The following is an 18,901-nucleotide window of genomic DNA, read 5'->3' as shown; positions in this document are numbered from 1 at the left end:
ATGAAGAGGAATTGTGTGGTTTCACACAGTGACATACCATTTTCCCAGGCAATCCAGGCTCCCCTTCTTTTCCAGGCACACCATCTCTTCCTGATACACCTGGTTTCCCTGCCTCGCCCTAGTGAACAGTTACAGTTTGTATGAACATTAAAGCCAGATTCACTAAGAAGAAATAGTCAGTGTAATGTGATAGAGAGTACAAATGGTGACACATGGAAAACTGAACGGCCAACAAAAAGAAGGAGAAGAAGCAACTTACCACCTGTCCTGGTAGTCCTGGAGGGCCCTGTGGACCCTAAAAAGAAACACAACAACAAACATGTATGATTTCAGGAATGTAATACTTCTCTCAAGTTAAAGCAGCATATTTGCAACCTACCACACGCCCAGGGGATCCTGGTGGTCCTGGGAGTCCCACACTCCCTTGAGGGCCTGGCATACCCTGCAATGAGAAAAATATACCACTTTGATCCAGGTTATCAGCAGGCATCCAACCAGACCCATTGTGTGGCTTTCCCATCCTGAGCCTTTCCCAGAACTTGGAGACATCAGTTGTTAGAAGGGAAACCCACGAAATGTATCTGTTGTTTTTTGGCAATGAACAAATTGTTGAAATAGTTAGCAGTAGGCCGCAACATTTTTGACTGACCAAGATGTGTGTTTGGGAAATCAAAAGATACTTACTCGGATGCTGGACCCAGGTTCTCCTGCATCTCCCTGTAAATAACAAATGAAAACTGAAAATTTCACATTATTATTTACTTATGTTTGAGAGAAAAATGAGTTCCAAATGCTTCAATTTCTGCAGAGGATAATGCAGGTAAATTACATAGCACAACAATAGAAGTTCTGTGCCAAATTTTAGAAAGCCATATTGTTCATAGAATATTGTAGATATGTATGTTGTGTTCCCAGAGATAGATTCTTCCAAACAAAAATACAAAAAAATTCTATTTTCAGAACATTAAGTATGTAAAATGTCTGTGACCATATGCAGCAGCTAAGGGTTATCTACCATGCAATATGAACTTGCATAGACACATATGGTTGTTTTAGCTGATAAACTGGGAGAAGAAGAACACATTTTTTTCACAGATAGAAATTTCCTCACAGGAAAGAAGAGCTGATATTCTGGCAAGGAGGAGGAGAGAGTTGGGAGGCTAGAAGACAGAGGTTGAGGAAAGAAGGAAAGTGACTGGTGACCTAAAATGAATTCTAGGCAGCACTGGCTGCTAAAAACTTGGTTCCAGTGTTGGTCAGGACAAGGATCTTGAAGCAGAAATGGGTGAGGTATGAAGACCACCAAAGAAAGAAAATGCGCAGTGAGATGGTCTCCAGGTATTATGGACTTCTCTGATTCTGAGGCTGAAGAGGCAGATCCTTAGCCTGCACCTGGAGAGTGAACAGGTTGTTAGCCACCTGAGAATAATGACTTAGACCCAGCACAGGTGAGTGCTGATTCAGAGAACATGAATTCAGATTCTGAATGCCAAGCCCTAAAGCACACTGTCAGCTAAGGAGACAGTGGAGATCAGCATATCTTCCTGAAAGGAAAGGCGTTAACTCCTCTAGTTAGCCAAGGCCTCACACTCCTACTATTTAAGAGCATCCCCCAGGATCCCTCCCCTTGTTGAAAATTTCCTGACCTGTGTCCTTGTGATGACCTGGTCCAAAGTTCTTCCTTCTTCTTGCCCTGTGATTGGACCCTCAACTGACTTTGGGTTAGCTTTTGTGGAATTCTCTGGCACCTTATCTATGAATTGTCTTGGACTTCCTCCAGAATTCCATCTTCCAAACTCTTCAGGCTAATTGCTTGGAACACTGGCATAATTTACAAGGGAAAGAATCTTTCTTTGAACTCTCCAATTCTTTGTTACTCTCTCCTGGCTTTTATCTCTACCTTGGGTACTGGTAGAAGATATTTAACATGCAAATAAAAGCTCTCAGGCTACTAATTGCCTTGCTTTCTATTTGTATCAGTCCAAGGCTTGCATAGGACATTAGGGGAGGATAAAGATAGGAAAATATATTTGCCAGCCTGAGCTTTTAAGTGGGAAGGGTTGTAGAAATTGATACACACATAACAGGGTAAACTATATGAGAAGCAGGAAGTTTCACTTTACCAATAGAAGAGAATATATATAGCTCAGTGTTGAACTGTGGAGTCCTTGGGGTTCTCTGAGTTTGGATGTTTGATTCCAGATGTTTTGTTACCTGTCTAGGTAACATCTTCAGTGCTAGAAGGGAGTGGGGCTTGCTCTCCGTTTATATACAGTGACCTGTCCTGTCAGTGTTGATGGGGGAGTTGTTTTTTTCTTGGTGGTTCCTAGATTAGGCTGTTGTTTACTGATTGATTGTATTCTAAGATCTTGGTCTAAAATGCTGATATTCCCAGTTGAAATTATGGTTAAGTATGTCCATGTGTTGTGAGATTAAGGAGTTTTCATCGTGTCTTCTGACTGCCCGTTGGTGTTTATGGATGTGCTCTGCTATCTTCTGCCTGCCTGTCTTACATAGTGGCTGTTATAGTCCTTACAGACTTAACCATAATTTCAACTGGGAAACTGTCAGCATCTTAGACTAAGCTAAATCCAAAAACACGAGGGAATTCCTGGAAGATTGGTATTCAGACAAGTCAGCCATCAACAGGCACATAAAGATAAACAACATTTACACGCTATTCAAAAGAGACAATAAAAAGGAAACAAAAAGATCAGAACACCCCTCACCAGCAATCGACACCCAGATAAGCAGGGATTAACACCAGACAAACAATCAAGCAGTAAACAATACCCTAATAAAGGAACTACCAACTCAGACAAACAATCAAGCAGCAAACAACAGCCTAATCTAGGAACTACCAAGAAAAAACAATTCTTCCACCAACACTGACAAGGCAAGTTGCTGTATATACTGTAAACAGAGAGCAAACCCCAGTCCCTTCTAGCACTGAAGATGTTACCTAGATGGGTAACGAAATGTCTGCAAGAAAATAATCAAGCTCAGAGAACCCCAAGGACTCCATGCTTCACTTTACTACTAGAAAAAGAGTCTAGTTACCGCTGAACAGGCAAATGTAAATCAAATCTCACTTTACTGTTTCACTGCCGCTTCTCAGAAGGGTTGTAGGAAAGTGGGGGTGGGGGGAGGAAGAAGAGTCCAGCAGAGGCAGTTATTGAAACAACTGTTTAACTATTTTTACAAGGCACTTAGCTGAAATGCTAGCCAGGCATGTTGTCTTTTCCAGTGCTACTAATTTGAAAGAAGGTTCCACAAGCTCTAGAGTGTTCTGGTTTCTTTTGCAATCTACTCAGGTCACATACCTTTATTCCAGGTATGCCTTGGGTCCCAGGTGGGCCGACAGGACCCTGAAGGAAAATAGAAGAAGACGACAATTATTTCCAGTAATCAAAGCACAAGTATGACTGAGTTAATTCAAATATGGTATACAGCATGCTAACTCGTTTTTCTTGTGTTGTTGGCATTTTCTGAAAAGGTATAAAAAAAATGTCCTGCCACCCTAAGACATGTACATTTCTAAACAAATGAGGGAACCAAACTATACTTCAATCAAAACTGTCTATTTACTGACCTGAACAAAATCACAAAACCTCAATTACAAATGAACCTTAAACAAACCAAAAATTTACTGGTTTAACAATCTGTGTTCTGGATTCAGTGAATCTTTAGCAATAAGAGGACAAACTTTTATTAATTGGTATGTGCATTATTAGATTAGGCCAACAATTCTGAGAACATGACAAAGCTGTGGCACAGAATTACAGAGACAACTTAGTGCCAGAAATCATTCATAAAATGCATACCATTCTGTCTTTGACCAACTTGGTTTGCTATCTCCTATTAAGAACCTATTCCCACAGTTTATAAGATTATGCAATACACTGGGAGACTCAAATTCTTCTGTACACTCTCTTATATCTTCTCAACTAAGTGGATTTTATGTTGTAATATTTCTAAAAGAAAAGAACCATGTTTACTTACAGAAGGGCCTGGTAATCCAGGATCTCCTTGATTTCCCTGTTGAAATGAAAAGACATTATCAGTGATAGATGTGGTACTGATACACATCTCAGTTAGCTTTTTTTTAGAGCTGAAGAACCATAAAAGTGATGTGTCAAAATACTTGACTTCAGATGAGATGTTTACCCATTCCACACAATCCAGATTTTCAGATAAACTCCAGAGCACTGAAAAACCAGATGTTGCTTATCCTAGAATTTTAAATAATACTATTAAAGTCTAATTGTCACAGACAATGTCAGCTTCTGATAATAATATCAGCTGATAGCAGGCCTGGAATAATTAATTATTTGGGCCTCCCTACCTCTTGTTCTGGTGAGCTTCCCATTAAAAGCCAGTTCAGAGTCATTTTCATCAACACATTTTTTCTATGGCCTCTGTCTTTCTCTGCATGTAGAAAAGTACCATGGGAAATGATGGTACGTGCATATATTTCACAATGATTTGAACACATCACAGCTATACTTTTGCAGAGCTACCTGATTGTGGCAATTGCTACAAAATATATATGTTCACAAGGTATATTTCTGCATACAGTGGAGGGCAAAATTTGCTGTACTGTCCAAATGACAGCTTTTTGGGTAAGAATAGGATGTTGGAGAGATGTAGCGCAGCCATTAAGTGAATACATGACAAAGGATTGCCAATTCCTGATTGCCATATGTTAGTCCTTCAATTTAAAATCCTAAAATAATACGCTAATCCTAAAATATTGTGAAATATATACACACGCACACACATACCGTATTATTACCATCATTAAACATTAATATGTAATTCATGATATTTTATTATTATTAATTCCTTTCTGGGACAAAGCGGTTTAAAAATATTACAAAAGCTTCATGATCACATCCTGCATTTGACAAGTGGAAAGAGTGCTTCAGTGGTTTACTTTCTTCCCTCTGTGGAACCCAGCTTTGGTCACCATGCCCAGGTCTCCCTCTTCCTTTGGCAAAGCTGACCGTGCTAATTAGCACTGCAGTGCAACCTCACCCTCCCGCCCCCATTATTAGTAGGAAGAGGCATCGTGCTACATGCAAGGTGGGATGTGGGTGAGACACGGGAGAGGGAAAAGGGAGGGGAGCACCTACCGGTCTGCCCAGAACTCCAGGGAAACCTGGCAAGCCCTGCAAAGATCCAAGGCAAAGACCCAAAGAGTTAGTGAGACCCAGAGCCGCCTCTCAAGCCAAGGCAGAGAAGTTCCTTCTGTGCTAAAAAGAAGCGAGCGGGCAGAGAAAGCCAACCACAGCCAAGGACTCAGGGCTGCTAGAGTCTAAGTATAAAGGTTACTTACAGCTGGGCCGGGGGGCCCTCTAAAACCCTGTAGGCCCTAGAGGGGAGGCAATGACATACACAGACACGTGAACCAGCTACGTAAAATACAGCCACAAGGTGAGGTTTGGACTGGTGGCATCGGAAATAACTCCATCAGGGATGGGCTGCTTTTTGCTGCATCTGCCAGCACCTCCTGGAGGAAGCTGTGCAAACTACCTATGGGGTCCCAGGAAAATGCATGTTTAAGGTGAGGAAGCACCAACAATTGTGCAACAAGGTGCTCTGCAGCAGGCACGCACACCTGCTGGCAACTGAGCCTGCTGAAGATATCTGGACAACCTGCGCAAGTTCTGCAGAAATTCCTGACTCCCACCTGTTTGATAACTGCCATTCATTATACTCCTGCCCCCAGGAGAAGGAAGGGGGGCCTTCTCTCTCTGAAATGATGGAAGCTCAGGATAACCAAAGTGGTCCTTGCATGGAAGGATTTTAAGCTTTATTTAATTGTGACACTTAAAACAAGTTCACGAACTCTTAGTTCCATTTTTATGCCTTTTGCACCAGGCTTGATGATAGCAAGCCTAAAATCTTCATCCCATAATATTAAAAGAGAAAGTGACATCAGAGAGAATATTTGATTGATTCCAATATATTCATGTCTCTTGAATATTTCTGTATATTTTGAACACTGACTCAGCATGCCTGCTCTAGAATATAGATGTACTGGACATATGTAAGAAACAACCATAATTACAAGTGATGAAGAGTAAGCAAAACCCTTCTGCTGAGGCCTCCTTAAACTGAATATGGTCTACAAAGGAAAGTAGGAATGGAAAGCAAACAATACATCAGTTCCAATTATGCAAGAGTTAAGCAAAAAGGGACCTAGAAATGATTTGATAAATTAACAATTTACACTTAAAACTCATTATTATTTTGAAATACAGGAAAAAGGCAGTTTCAAACCTTGTTCGTAAAGAAACTGTATCCTGGCTTCCCAATGCTGCTAAGGCATTGCTGTTCCAATAAACAAGATGATCTTCATTGAGAGACCACTTGTCTCCAGTCATTTCTGCCTGCCCAGTATGATCCAGCACAGTGGGTGTGCTCCAGGTCCCCTCTATTAGACATTGCCATCTTGTGGGACCTAGGAAGCGTGCCTTCTCTGTTGTGGCCCCCACCCTCTGGAACGGCATCCCCCAGAGATAAGGATGGCACTCTCTCTCCTGGGGTTCTGGAAAGCTTTGAAAACCTGGCTTTGGTCCCAGGCCTGGGGTTGATGTCTATTATTTGTTTAAGGCCCCTGTTTTGTGTTATTGTTTTTGCTGTCTATTAGATTAGTTTAGTCTGGGCCATCTGTCTGTTTTTAGCTATTTTTATGTTTTTTCTAGTTTTGCATGCCGCCCAGAGTCCACTGGAGGTGGGCGGCCAATACATTTAAACAAATAAACAAACAAACAGATAAATAAAAACAGCCTTTCCTTCCTTCCCTCCCAGCTCAGCTTGACTCAAGAACTCTATCTAGCAAGGATTCCATCCAAACGCTGTGTGTCACAATCAAAGGCATGAGAAGCTATTGGCATTTCCCTGTCGATATACTGTATGGCTGGGAAGTTACAGAGAAGCACAAAGCTCTATATGGTAGTTGGGAAGCCTCAGGCGAAGACTATTCTGGAAGCCTAGGTTTGTTCATTGAACTCCTTTCTGAATCAGCCAGACTGCAATTTCTGAGGCAAATTAAGTTCCTTCCAGCGTTTCAATTGGGAAAGGGACAGACCAGGCTGATCTCCCTTGCTTTTATGTGATGGGCCCCATAGCTACTGTTTTCAAAAATATGAAGAGCAAATTTAGCTAAAACTGAGGGCGGAGGGTTTGGGACTTGTGGGCTTCACTGAGCTCCCTGCCGTATTTCTCCCATACAGTCATTCCAATAATACTCCTTTTCTTTTGCTGTGTTTTTTCCTCCTCCTGCCTCTCTCTTCCCCTATACTGTAGGGTTTTCTCTGACAGTGCTGAGCCTTTTACTTACTGCTTTCCCTTCTGGGCCAGGAAGGCCTCTCTCTCCTGGAGGTCCCTGCAGCAAAAAAAAGGAGATGGAGAATAAGCAGCAGCCAACAAAGCCACAGTGTAATGCAGTAACAACTATACATGGTAATAGAACATGCCCATTCTGAAAGTAGGATATTCATTGCTAAAAAGCAGAATAAATTTTGACATCAGAATGGCTTTGTTTCAATAACTGTCGTCATTTTGACAATGACCAGTCAATAATACTCACTGGAGTGCCATCCCTGCCCTTTCCACCAGCTTCGCCTCTCTCCCCTTTCTGACCATCTTCACCCTGCAATTCAAGATGGCATTGATGTCACAAAGGGAAATTGGCAGCTGCACTGTATCTACTCCCCATCACACAAACCAATATCACTGGGATCTATGGTTGCATCACAATGGCCAGTTTAATTTCTGCTGGTCAACTCAGATCAACCAAAAGCAGGGAGCCTGTCAGGACCAGGGGAGAGCTCTGTCCTTCTCCCTTGCCTTCTGTGAAGCAGCCAATGAGAGACTGAGATCTGCACTCATTGGAAGCAATCCTGAAAAATATAAGCGTGCTAAGTTTTATTGGAGACAATGGGCTTGATGCTTTTAAATACGTACCTAGGTCCAAGGGATTTCTATTAGTATTTTACCCTTTACTATTATTTCTTTCATGTAATATTTCATCCCCAAATATTTTGTTTTCTGTAGATCAAAATTGGGCAACTCCCTTTTGTATGGCCAACACTCAGTAGCAAATAGTTGAATATTGGCAGCACAATATTGGCAACACAACTGACAGCTCTTCCTTGACTCTTTTATTACTACCCTGACACAACCATTTCATGGGATTTTAAATGTTTCAGACAGAAATGGAGCCAATACAGTTTCTAGTCTGATTACAAGAAACTGGTCTGTAACCATAAATAAAAAACAAACCAAATTTTCAATCTCACCTCCAAAACAAAGCATGGTGTAACCAGTGGCAGAATATTCTTGCAGAAAATCCATGGTCACCAATAGAATGCTAATATAATCCAAGGAGATAAGTAACCTTGGTGGACAGAGCTATCCCACTCTTAGTCATAACCATCATTGCCCCATTGCCCTGATAGTGAATGATTAGGGATGTGCAGAATATTCCATGAGACAGAGGAGAAGAGTAGGCAGGTTAGTTAATATATCACAATGAATTCAAGGGCAGTGGTATGTGGCAAAAGTTAAATGGGAACAAGAAAAGAAAAGCACTGGGAAAATTGATAGGTGAGTTGGTGGACAGGCCATGTGGAAAAGGAAGGGAGAAAGGGGCAAGTTGCACCAGCTTTTCCATACTTGCCCCATTAACACCCTGGCTGAAACCTGGAGCAAGCAAGCTGTTTTGGGTTTCAAATAGGCTGAACTTCTGAGCCACAACATGTCTGATTTTTATTAATCCTTGTGAATAAAAGACCCTCGGAGCTGCTGCATTATTCATTAAGCCAATGAAAGAGACAGAAGCAAAATAATATTAAAGCAAGATCAAGTCAAATACTTGCAGGAAAGAAGAGTTTCCTCTTGCAAGTGGAGGCACAGAACAGATACAAGGAAAGCTGGAGAAGTGCAGAGATGAGAAACTTACTACATTCAGACCTTATCGCCTCTGGAGCCTTTTGCACCATTTTCTCCTGGGTCTCCCTGTGCAAGAACAAAAAAGGAATAATTACCTCCAAGCCTTAAATTTCAAGGGCTTTACTGAAACAGAAGAATGGGGAAAATGTCCTGCTATCAAAATAATCCTCAACAGAATCTCATTAGCTGGGACACCATATTAAAGAATCCATTTACGTTTTCTGACTTGTAGCCCCCACTTCAGACCAAAAGGGTTTCTGCTCACAGAAGAGAGAATACCTCCTGGTAAAACTAAAACTCCTCTTTTCTCAGCAATAAATCTAATCCATCAAATGTTAAAGCCAAATTAGTCATTGAGTTAATTAGTGAATATGGTTAACATGTAAGTTTTAAAACAAAAACAGCCACTAGAAGGTGATGAGGATGTATGGCTGCAAGATCACAGAAATGTTGAGTGCTTCCATCACCATCCTACAGGCTAAACAAATGCTGCTTCCTGATCAAGATTATATATATATATATATATATTCATATTCATATTCATATTCATATATATATATATATATATATATATATATATATATACCTATAGAGGAAGAGAATTCAATTGAAAAAATAACAAGGGGGCGTTCACTAACCTTGCTTCCCTTCGGTCCTATAGGTCCACGTTCTCCAGGAAATCCAGAGAGACTCCCTTCGATTGCTGTATCTACCTGAAAGCACATAAATATGTCAGTCTAGTCATCAGTCTGTCTGACAGCCTCTCTCTCTCTCTCTCCCCCCTCCCTTATACATACACACTTCTATTGATTCCTGTCTGTGGCCCCAATACAAAAGTCACATTCCCAAAAGAGCTACAGAACCTGTTAGATTTAATGAAGTTTCCCTCAGCACAAGTACATGATTATCATATACAAAGGGGTTTCACAATACATGTAACTGAAGCAGTAACTGTTCATATTTAAACAATAAACAAATTGGAAGATCCACGTGTTTGATGAAACTATCAGTTTTCCTAGACAACAACCCACATTTCAGATCAATTCCATGGAGATAATAAAACTTGCTCATACTAGCATCATATGAAGTTTAGGAAAAGGAATGGGTTTGGAAGTAGACTGACTGTTCCACAAGTTCCCTCATTAACTAAAATGGGTGGAAACCCTAGACTTAGCCATAAGATGCTTGGACTGGCAGTGTTCAATATGACATGAAATACAGAGGCATCACATTCAGCCCCTCTTTTCTCTGTTTCATGTTGACAACTGAATGGCTTGCAAGACAGCAATTTCTGTATAAATTTTATCAGTTTAGGAAAATGCATATTAGGGTAAAGTAAAATATCCTTCAAGCTGAGCTCAACCCATCTATTCTTTCAAGGGGAAAGAAATAAAAAAGGTCAAATGTCCCATGGCTCCTTGGTCTGTTCAAGGCACTCAGATATAACTCAAATCAATCTCCAACAGTCTCCTTCCATAGAATCATAAAATATAAGGTTTGGAAAATATCTAGGAGGTCATGTAGTCCAACCCCCTAACCTTCTGTAATTCGGCAGCCAGGGTGTCTGTGAAAAGGACGTCTTAGATCCAACAGACTACTCACCTTGGGTCCTGGTGGGCCTGGAGGACCTGTTGAGCCATCTCTACCCTGTGGACAAGAAATAAAGATCAAAAAATGCACAAAAGACATCTTATCTCATTTGCCTCTCTAAGGGTTACAGCTACAAACCTTCTATGCTGACTTTAAAGAGAGAAGATCAGAGATCGTGAATTCTATTCCAGACTAACTACAGTTTACTTACAAAAAACCTGTAACAGAAACTAGACACCTTTAACAAAAAAGGAAAAGAAACCCAAGGCAAGTGATTTCTAGGCAATGGATTTTAGAGTAGAAAAACAATGGTGGGTGGGGCTTCACATTTTCAATTTCCTCAAAGTAAGTTTGCTTTGAGCAGGGCTCTAGATGTCTGTTTATGGTTCGGACATATACATATGTATGTATGTGGGGGGGGCATACACATGTACCCATGGTGAGGACTGTGATTGTTTGAAATCCTGCACAAACTTCCCAAAATAATGACGTTAAACACCTGTGTGGGAATTTGTGTGAAAAGTAAATGGGGATAATGCAGAGCAGACATATAGCAGGCCTACAAATGCATATGCAATTCCTCTTTCCATTGATTGTACACTCAATTTCAAGAATTTGTTGGTCTCACATGAACTATAAGTGGTGTGACTCCACCAGGACATCATGTCTGGAACACTGGAATCTACATGGTCTAGAGCAGGAATAGAATGTTCCAGAGTTCTCTACATTGTTCCATTTCAAGAAAGTTTAAATTTGCCTATCTGAGGAGACCACTAGAGAATACTATTTTGTGGTCTAGCTGTGGGTAACATGAGAGATGCTGAAACACCCAATGACGAAGGTGCAAGAGTGGGTGAGGGCAGGTATGTACCAAGTTGCCAGCACAAAGAGCCAGGCAAACGTTGTGTATGCACTTGCACATGCAGTTGCCAGCATGGACAGTAATGGACAGGAGAGCATGGTGTGTGCATCTACACACAGAGTTCTTCTGAAGCTGAGAGGAGAGGCATGAAGCATGGCTCAGGTCAGCGAAGCACAGAAAATGTTATTCTCTATAATGAACACTGAACTGCAGCCGGAGCAAGCTGCGGTCAGTCTAAGTCAGGAGCACAGAGTAGGAGTCAGATGCCAAAGCTGCTTCCAGCAATGGGGGGCTGTGGTGGGTTGATTTAAGTACTCTCCTGGCTATGCTTATGCAGTTGTAGAGCCTTCATTCCAGCTGTCCTTGGTAATAAGGCTGCTAACTGTGACAGGTCCTAGAAGGACTTATAGCTTACTTTCAAGTTGCCACTTCTGCATAGGGCAGGGGCTTTCTACTGAGGCCAGGGTGATCTGTTACGCAGCCTGGCATTCTAATCTGCTGACGGGGTGGGTGGGTTGTCCATACAGGTGGAGGATGGTCCTGTCAATGCAACCCCCAGATCTAGTGAAGTACAGAGCACCCAAGCATCCTTGGCACCCCAATTTGCCAGAATCTCCTCCTACGGGGGAATCTAAAAATATTATGGGAAAAGATAATGGCAAACTAATTGTTTGCCAGAACAATTACATGGGTCCATAAAGTCACCAGCTTTAACCCTACTCCAGAAGGAATCTTTCACCCTACTCACCTGTTCTCCTTTTGCACCTTTCTCACCCCTGTCACCCTGAAATATGAAAATAATACTTTAAAAAGAGATAAATAATCAATATAGTTCCATCATTTCTAACATTCTCTCATCTCAGCTTAAGCTTAGAAATCTATGAAGCTTTCCAGAGAACTTGTGGTTATCATATGACTTTTTCCCCATTGTGGTAAGGAACCATTATGGGTACTTTATATTTTGTACTGTTATATATACCGTTTTATATTAGTTTTGTTGCAGAACTTTACAGTGACATACATACATACATACATACATACATACATAAATAAATGCAGGGTCTGTAATAAATAAATAGGAATTCAGATATGTTTATAATAGACAATCCTATTTAAGAGATTCCCTCTTACTCTAAAGCATGATCACAAAAGCTTATAAAATCAAAACACACATTCGCATGAAGAGCAAGTCAAGACTATTTTATTGCTCCTGATGACTTCTTAAGCTTTTCCGTCAGGGCTCATACTTCTGCTTACTTTCTCTCCAGGCTTCCCTGCTTCTCCAAGTTCTCCTGCCCGGCCTGGCAGCCCTGGAATTCCAGGTTTCCCAGGCTCCCCTGGCTGCCCAGGTGGACCTCCTGGCCCCTGCTCTCCGATGGCACGTCCTGGTGGTCCTTGTGGTCCTTCATTTCCTTTATCTCCTTTTGCTCCTCTTTCCCCAGGGAAGCCCATGGGACCCTACAAGAAATGGTCAGGCTTCACTTAGACTGACTCTGGAATAGAAGGCTTGCAGGCAGAGATTCAAGGACACAGCTTTTGATAACACTGCTTTATTACAGATACTGGAAATGTTCTTCATGTCAAGAAACCAGCAGCTGCCAACTGTAAGACTCAAACTACATATATATTTGCTTCAAATCTTATATCTCTTTCCCTCACCTATGGGTGAGAATGAGTGAAGGCCATTCATTTTGAATGGGGAGAGCAGTTGACATCTGTGCACTGCTAACATAGCAAATCAGTCTAGTCTCAGGTGCTTTGCTTCTGACCTTGGCCAATCTAGCCCTCACTTCAGTACAGAACATACCAAGTCAAATCAACTTTCTCTATAAATGGTATCCTGAGTGGTGTACTAGAGGTGCCTCTCTCTAATGCTTCTCCTTATTTAACTGAGCAAATATGACACCCAGTGGTTTCCAGGTGTGATTCAATATGCATGTTGTTACCTATAAAGCCATCATGACATAGAGTCAGGCTATTTGAGGCACCACCTGTCTCCCATCATCTCTGCTTGCTCCACCAAATCTGGATGGGAGGACATGCTCCAGGTTCCTTCCATTAAACAATGTTACATTGTTGGGTCTGTAGTCAAGACTTCTCTGTGGCAATGTATGAAATAGCATTCCTTCAGAGATCCAGATGACCCCAACCCTGTTCGCCTTTTGTAAGGCATTAGAGAGCTAGTAATTCCCCTAGACATTTGGGCTGGATGATTATGTGAGCTCTGCTGCTTAATGTGGTCTTCTTAAAAGTTGGGATTGTTGTTTTGTGACCTCAGACATTATGATGTGGCATATCTTGTACACCAGCCAGAGTCACTTTGTGAGATGGGTGGCCATGTAAATTGTTGAAACAAACAAATAAACAAATACATAAATAAATATGTCTCTCATCTTCATAGAATAACTCTGTCCATTGCTAAAGCATGCAAAGGTTGATAGTTTTTATAGCTCTGCTACAGGAAGGCAAAAAGCATGCCCCCTTGTCACCAGCAAAATGGCCATATTTCAAGGGCATAACTCTGGGCTGTTCCTAAAATTCTGAGCAGTTCTAATTGTGAAAAGAGTAGCAGTTTGCCTCCCAGAAGGCTCCCACTGCCACCCTTAAAAGCCCAAGAAAGAAAAGGTGGAGCAGATTTGGGGCTGTTTTCATTTATGGAGGCATTTAAAGAAAGGGGTTAGTAGCATTCATTTCCAAGAAGCTCCTCACTTCTTGTACTGGCCACCTTTGATCCTGAGAAGGAGGTGGAAATTTTTGGAAAAGTTGCAGATTGTTTCCTTATCTGGTAAACATTCGCTGTATCTTTTGTTCATCAAAGGGTGATTATCAAGAGAATGAAAAAAGCCCCACCCTAGCAAACTCAGAGATAAAAGGGAAAGTATTTAGTTGTTATGTAACATTTCCATCATTTTCCTTGCAATAAAGGGGTTGAGGCAGCATCTATGAGAATCTGGCTGCTGAGATACAATGGATTGACAGAAGCTTGATATTCCTATTCCTGCTCTTAACACCTACCCAAACGATGCAAACTTTCAGCCACACCTATCTGGTGAGGTCACTATGTCTTGAGACAGCTTTGCTGCCTTCCATAAAATTGCAAAGCTGAGTTACAACCCACAACTCCACAGAAGTCACCCACATCTGCTGTACTACAACCTTCTATTTCATATTTGATTCTATAAAGTTGTTTCAAGGTTAACAAATTGGATGTGTGATTCACATCCAAGAGCCTCAGTTCAAAACTGACACAGAATATCACAGAATTTAAACATCAGTTGCCTGGGACCTCTGCCCCATTTTTAGTGAAATTTTTCTAAAAAATAATATAAGAACACTCACATATAAGCATAAGTATTAATCAATATTGAATCCATTTTTCTACATCCTTGTCACAATGATATTTGGGTTTAGGGCACAACATTCAGGAAGAATTATGTATACTGTGTTTAGAGATTTGTTTGAATATTTTATGTGTGAAGAACTTTCCCCAGCTAGACTGAAAAGAACAACAAAATATACACCTAATACTTGCGTATGAAGAACTCAGCCTTACCTCCTTCCCTGGTGGCCCCCTGTCTCCTGGATCTCCTCTGTCACCCTTCAGTCCTCTTCGGCGGTCAGGAACAGGCAGTAACTGATCCGAGCTGCCGTCATAGGCACCGGTGATCTCTCGGAGTAAGGAAATCTGTGAGGAAGGAAAGAAGAATCACTGAAGCATGGTGAAGAACACAATCTAAAATGCAAACATTTATAAACTAATAATCCTTGAACTTCCTTAAAGGTGAAAAAATAATTTAGCCAGCCTTTATTGCAGGATGGGCAACCTGTGATCTTAAGGGTGCAAGCAACCCTCAGCCTGTTTGTGTGTATGGCCCTGGCTTCATTTCAAGATTCTTAAATGTCTGATAGGGCAGTCAGTCCCTCCCTCCCATGCAACCTTCTGCCTAAGAGAGACAGAAGACCGTGACAGAATAGGGGAAGAAAGGGTGTCAGAAAGAGAATGGGGCCCCCAACCTACTTTGACTTCACCAGTTATATGGCTCTGAGGGAATTTGGCTCAGGCAGAAACAAGACTTCCTCCCCCTTGCTTTCCTATAAAGTGTATATAAGTTATGCTACTTTGGCTATCAAAATTTGAAAACAATTTGTTCAAGTGGCCACATAAGCACCAGAAGATAAATAGCTTAAACTATTTCCTGAGGCAGAATATTCCACAATGTAGTTGCCAGTGCTAAAAGGTTTGCCTTCTTGGGTCCACCATCCTTATATCTAACTTCAATGAGACATCAAGCAGATCCTCCAAGGTCCATCTAATGGCTCAGATAGTATCAGAGAAGATAGTTCTTAAATCATGGGGTTTCAAACTTGATACTTTTATTTGAACTGAGGCTGGAAACACTTCTATCCTTCTAGATGTTCACTTACAGAGCCAGCCAGGAGCATTGAGAGATGTACAGTGATATGTGCAATACAGAGATAAGATGGAGGATGTGACTGAATTCCTACCTTAATACCGTATGCTTCCAGGGCACGTTCAATATTCTAGACAAACACAGATGGGAAACCATGAGCAAAAAATGAAAATAGGCCATTGGAAATAAACATCAAAGTTAGTGAGTGGAGTAAGATGAGCTGCCTTATGGAGGATAGGGTCCTTCCTTGTACTAAGTCCAAATGTATTGGACCACTTTAATGTCATCCCCATGTGTGTGTGTGTGAACTGCTTCTTGAGAAAGAAAACTCCAGATTGATGTGCTCTGATAGTTCTGTTATTCCACCAATTTGTTACTAAATAATTTCCTTGGTTTATAAATGCCCTTTTACATATGTGGGCCTCTTTCCAAAATGGCCAACTGAAGAAACATATAAATCCATTTTGTTATGATTATATCTTGCCTTTCCTCTAGGAGTTCATGGCAGGGTACACATGACTTCCTCCTCTAATATTATTCCTACAAGAACAATCCTCTGCGCTGAGGGAAGTTTAGCTGAGACATAACTATTATCTCAAAGTGACCCAAAAGGTTTTCAGAGCTGAATGTGGACATGAACTTGGGTCTCCCTTGGTCCTAATCCTGCACTTTAATATAGCAATAGGAGCCACTATCAGACGTTGAACATTGTCAGATTCCCTTTTTTTCAAGCAGAAAAATCCAGACATCAATCACTCTTTATTCCAATGCAATCCTATCCAGATGACACAAAGAATAGATACACTCAGCAGTAGCAATTATTCTCATCCATGATTCAAGCCATATTCTCAGGATAAAATTGTCCACTCTTCTCAGTCTAGATTCAAGTTAACCTGACAGTAAACTTTTGCATGTATGATTTCCCCCTCCTAGGCTTTCAAGATGAAATGATGAAGTAATACTCTTGCTCACTCACTGATGCTATCCCAGGTTCCCCTCGTGGCCCAGGTTCACCATTTCTCCCCTGAAGGGAAAAAAAAGAATAATAGTGTGTAGTGACAGTAGTCCAAATGACATCTTGGTTATGCCACACAATATATACTTCAGAAGCAGCCCCTTGGCAAACAGGAGGAAAGGACAGTAGAAAGGCAGATGTTTCTCAGGATTAGAAACAGAGATTAGACTCCAAGAGGCAAGGGCGCCATCCACAGTGTTTCAGGAAATCACTTACAGTATTCTGTCACTCCTCTCTCTTGATGACAGAGGTGAAGTAAATCATTTGACTACTTTCTTATGGGAAGTTTCAGTATGCTATGACTTATATAACAATTTCCAAATTAATCTCTGGATTAGACTCCAGAATCCATTGACTTCCAGAGTCTTTTTCATCAGAGTGATAAAACAGATCAGAAACCAGCCACTGGGATGCACAAATGCAGAGGTCTCTGGTCTACTGTATGAATTACTAATATATGGATTGCTGTGTTGCATGATATGCCAAGGATCTTTCCATATATATGGTGCGCTAGCATAAACTGGGGATGATCCATACCAGCGACCATTGATCTGCTAATCGTTGTGCCACACAATATTACCCGATTCCACTATGCTTTAGATTCTACCAAATTTCCTGGCAGATCTCATTATTAAATAACTAAAAGAAAGGGGAGATGGTCTCAATGGAAGCCATATTCATATTCAATAAAATAGGACTCCTATTAGACCAAATTCTGCATAATGAATTAGCCTCCATAATGGGTTTCAAAGCTCTAGGAAGATTTGATTTTGAAATATTATATGTATAGGGAACTGAGAGATGCCCACCTGTTCTCCTTTGGATCCAGGTTCTCCTCTGTCTCCCTAAAACGGAATGGGGATGAGAAGTCAGCATGCAGAGAACTCTAAAGAAATTCAGTTCTGCTCTAGATGGTATTAAAGCCTGAGGAAGACCTCACAAGATGTGCAAGCTAGAGCTCAATATATTTACTTAGTGTGGATGCTAAAATATTAACTTTTTCTAGGAGGCTACAGAAAGTATTATATATACCCATGGATAAGCCCATCCATGGATAAGCCAACCCTCAAATTTTTAACCAAAACACCATGAAAAATGTGCCACCTGTAGATAAATCGACCCTTGAATTTTTTTTCAATATAGGTAGTCCCCAGGTTAAAAATGCCTGGTTTACAGATGACCCATAATTAAGAACAGAGCCTACTGTAAAATTCGAGTTAAATACACAATGGTTCAAGTTACACAATACTACTTATACATATTATGCAATAATTCTGTTCCTCCTTATATACAAATTCAACTTAAGGACAGATCTTGGGAATGGAACTTGTTCTTAAACTGGGGAATACCTATATATTCTGAAGGACTTCATTTGTTTTCATATTTTGTATCAATAAATGTTGTTTTCCAGAATAGATTCCATTTTAAGTTTTCACAATTAGCTTATACATGGTAGAACATTTTTCATAGTATTTTGGTTTGGCTTATCCAGGAATATATATGAGTACATTAAAAAAGTATTATTATGTATACTCACAGGTAAGTCAAACCCAATTCTTTGGGTGTATTTTGGGATCTAAAATTCTCATCTTATCTGCAAGTATATATGGTAATACTATCTATAATTCAGACATCTGAATCTGGATTTATAAAAAATAGATAAGTATCGGGGTTGGAAAATGTGGTAGAGCCTGTGGAATGGTTGTGTTGATGGTTATATGGTTTTTTGACCTGGCTGCTAATTTGTATTTAGGTTGATATTATTATTTCTTTTTAACTGTTGTTTGCTGCCCAGAGTCATTAAACTGAGATGGGCAGTTCTATAAATGGAATTAAATAAATAAATAAGCACCCGACAACATCTGTCTGGTAATTTATATTGTAGATATTGCCACAGATAAATTGAAGCCAGTTGTTTTAATTTTGTTGAATGCTAAACAAATCTTTGATATGGCCCGGACTGAATTTATGAAGTGCATTCTATGAAGATATGGGTTACCACCATCATTTGTTCATTGGATTACAATTCTGTATCTTCATTCAGTGGCTAGAGTTATTACA

The 18,901-nt window shown here is 40.6% G+C and overlaps 1 protein-coding gene across 1 annotated transcript in view; it reads right to left on the bottom strand.

The window, feature by feature from the left end:
* The window catches only part of COL7A1 (collagen type VII alpha 1 chain), a 137,018-nt gene that overhangs the window by 30,849 nt on the left and 87,268 nt on the right, over positions 1–18,901 (bottom strand). Inside the window, exons 72-89 of the mRNA XM_025175014.2 lie at positions 17,650–17,685; positions 16,802–16,849; positions 15,920–15,955; positions 14,967–15,098; positions 12,671–12,871; positions 12,162–12,197; positions 10,564–10,608; positions 9,600–9,674; positions 8,983–9,027; positions 7,598–7,660; positions 7,349–7,393; positions 5,136–5,171; positions 4,003–4,038; positions 3,324–3,368; positions 685–717; positions 380–442; positions 260–295; positions 38–118 (exon numbers count right to left, since the gene is read on the bottom strand). Coding sequence (XP_025030782.2) covers positions 38–118; positions 260–295; positions 380–442; positions 685–717; positions 3,324–3,368; positions 4,003–4,038; positions 5,136–5,171; positions 7,349–7,393; positions 7,598–7,660; positions 8,983–9,027; positions 9,600–9,674; positions 10,564–10,608; positions 12,162–12,197; positions 12,671–12,871; positions 14,967–15,098; positions 15,920–15,955; positions 16,802–16,849; positions 17,650–17,685 — 1,092 coding nt within the window. The remainder of the gene's footprint in view (positions 1–37; positions 119–259; positions 296–379; positions 443–684; positions 718–3,323; positions 3,369–4,002; positions 4,039–5,135; positions 5,172–7,348; positions 7,394–7,597; positions 7,661–8,982; positions 9,028–9,599; positions 9,675–10,563; positions 10,609–12,161; positions 12,198–12,670; positions 12,872–14,966; positions 15,099–15,919; positions 15,956–16,801; positions 16,850–17,649; positions 17,686–18,901) is intronic.

Source organism: Python bivittatus, unplaced genomic scaffold (assembly GCF_059951505.1).
Source record: "Python bivittatus isolate LINGU-HERP-01145 unplaced genomic scaffold, Pbiv_v1 ctg000080_np1212, whole genome shotgun sequence".
In the NCBI taxonomy this organism is placed as follows: Eukaryota; Metazoa; Chordata; class Lepidosauria; order Squamata; family Pythonidae; genus Python; species Python bivittatus.
Note: the sequence above shows the minus strand (reverse complement) of the source record. Positions and strands in the feature narration are given on the sequence as shown.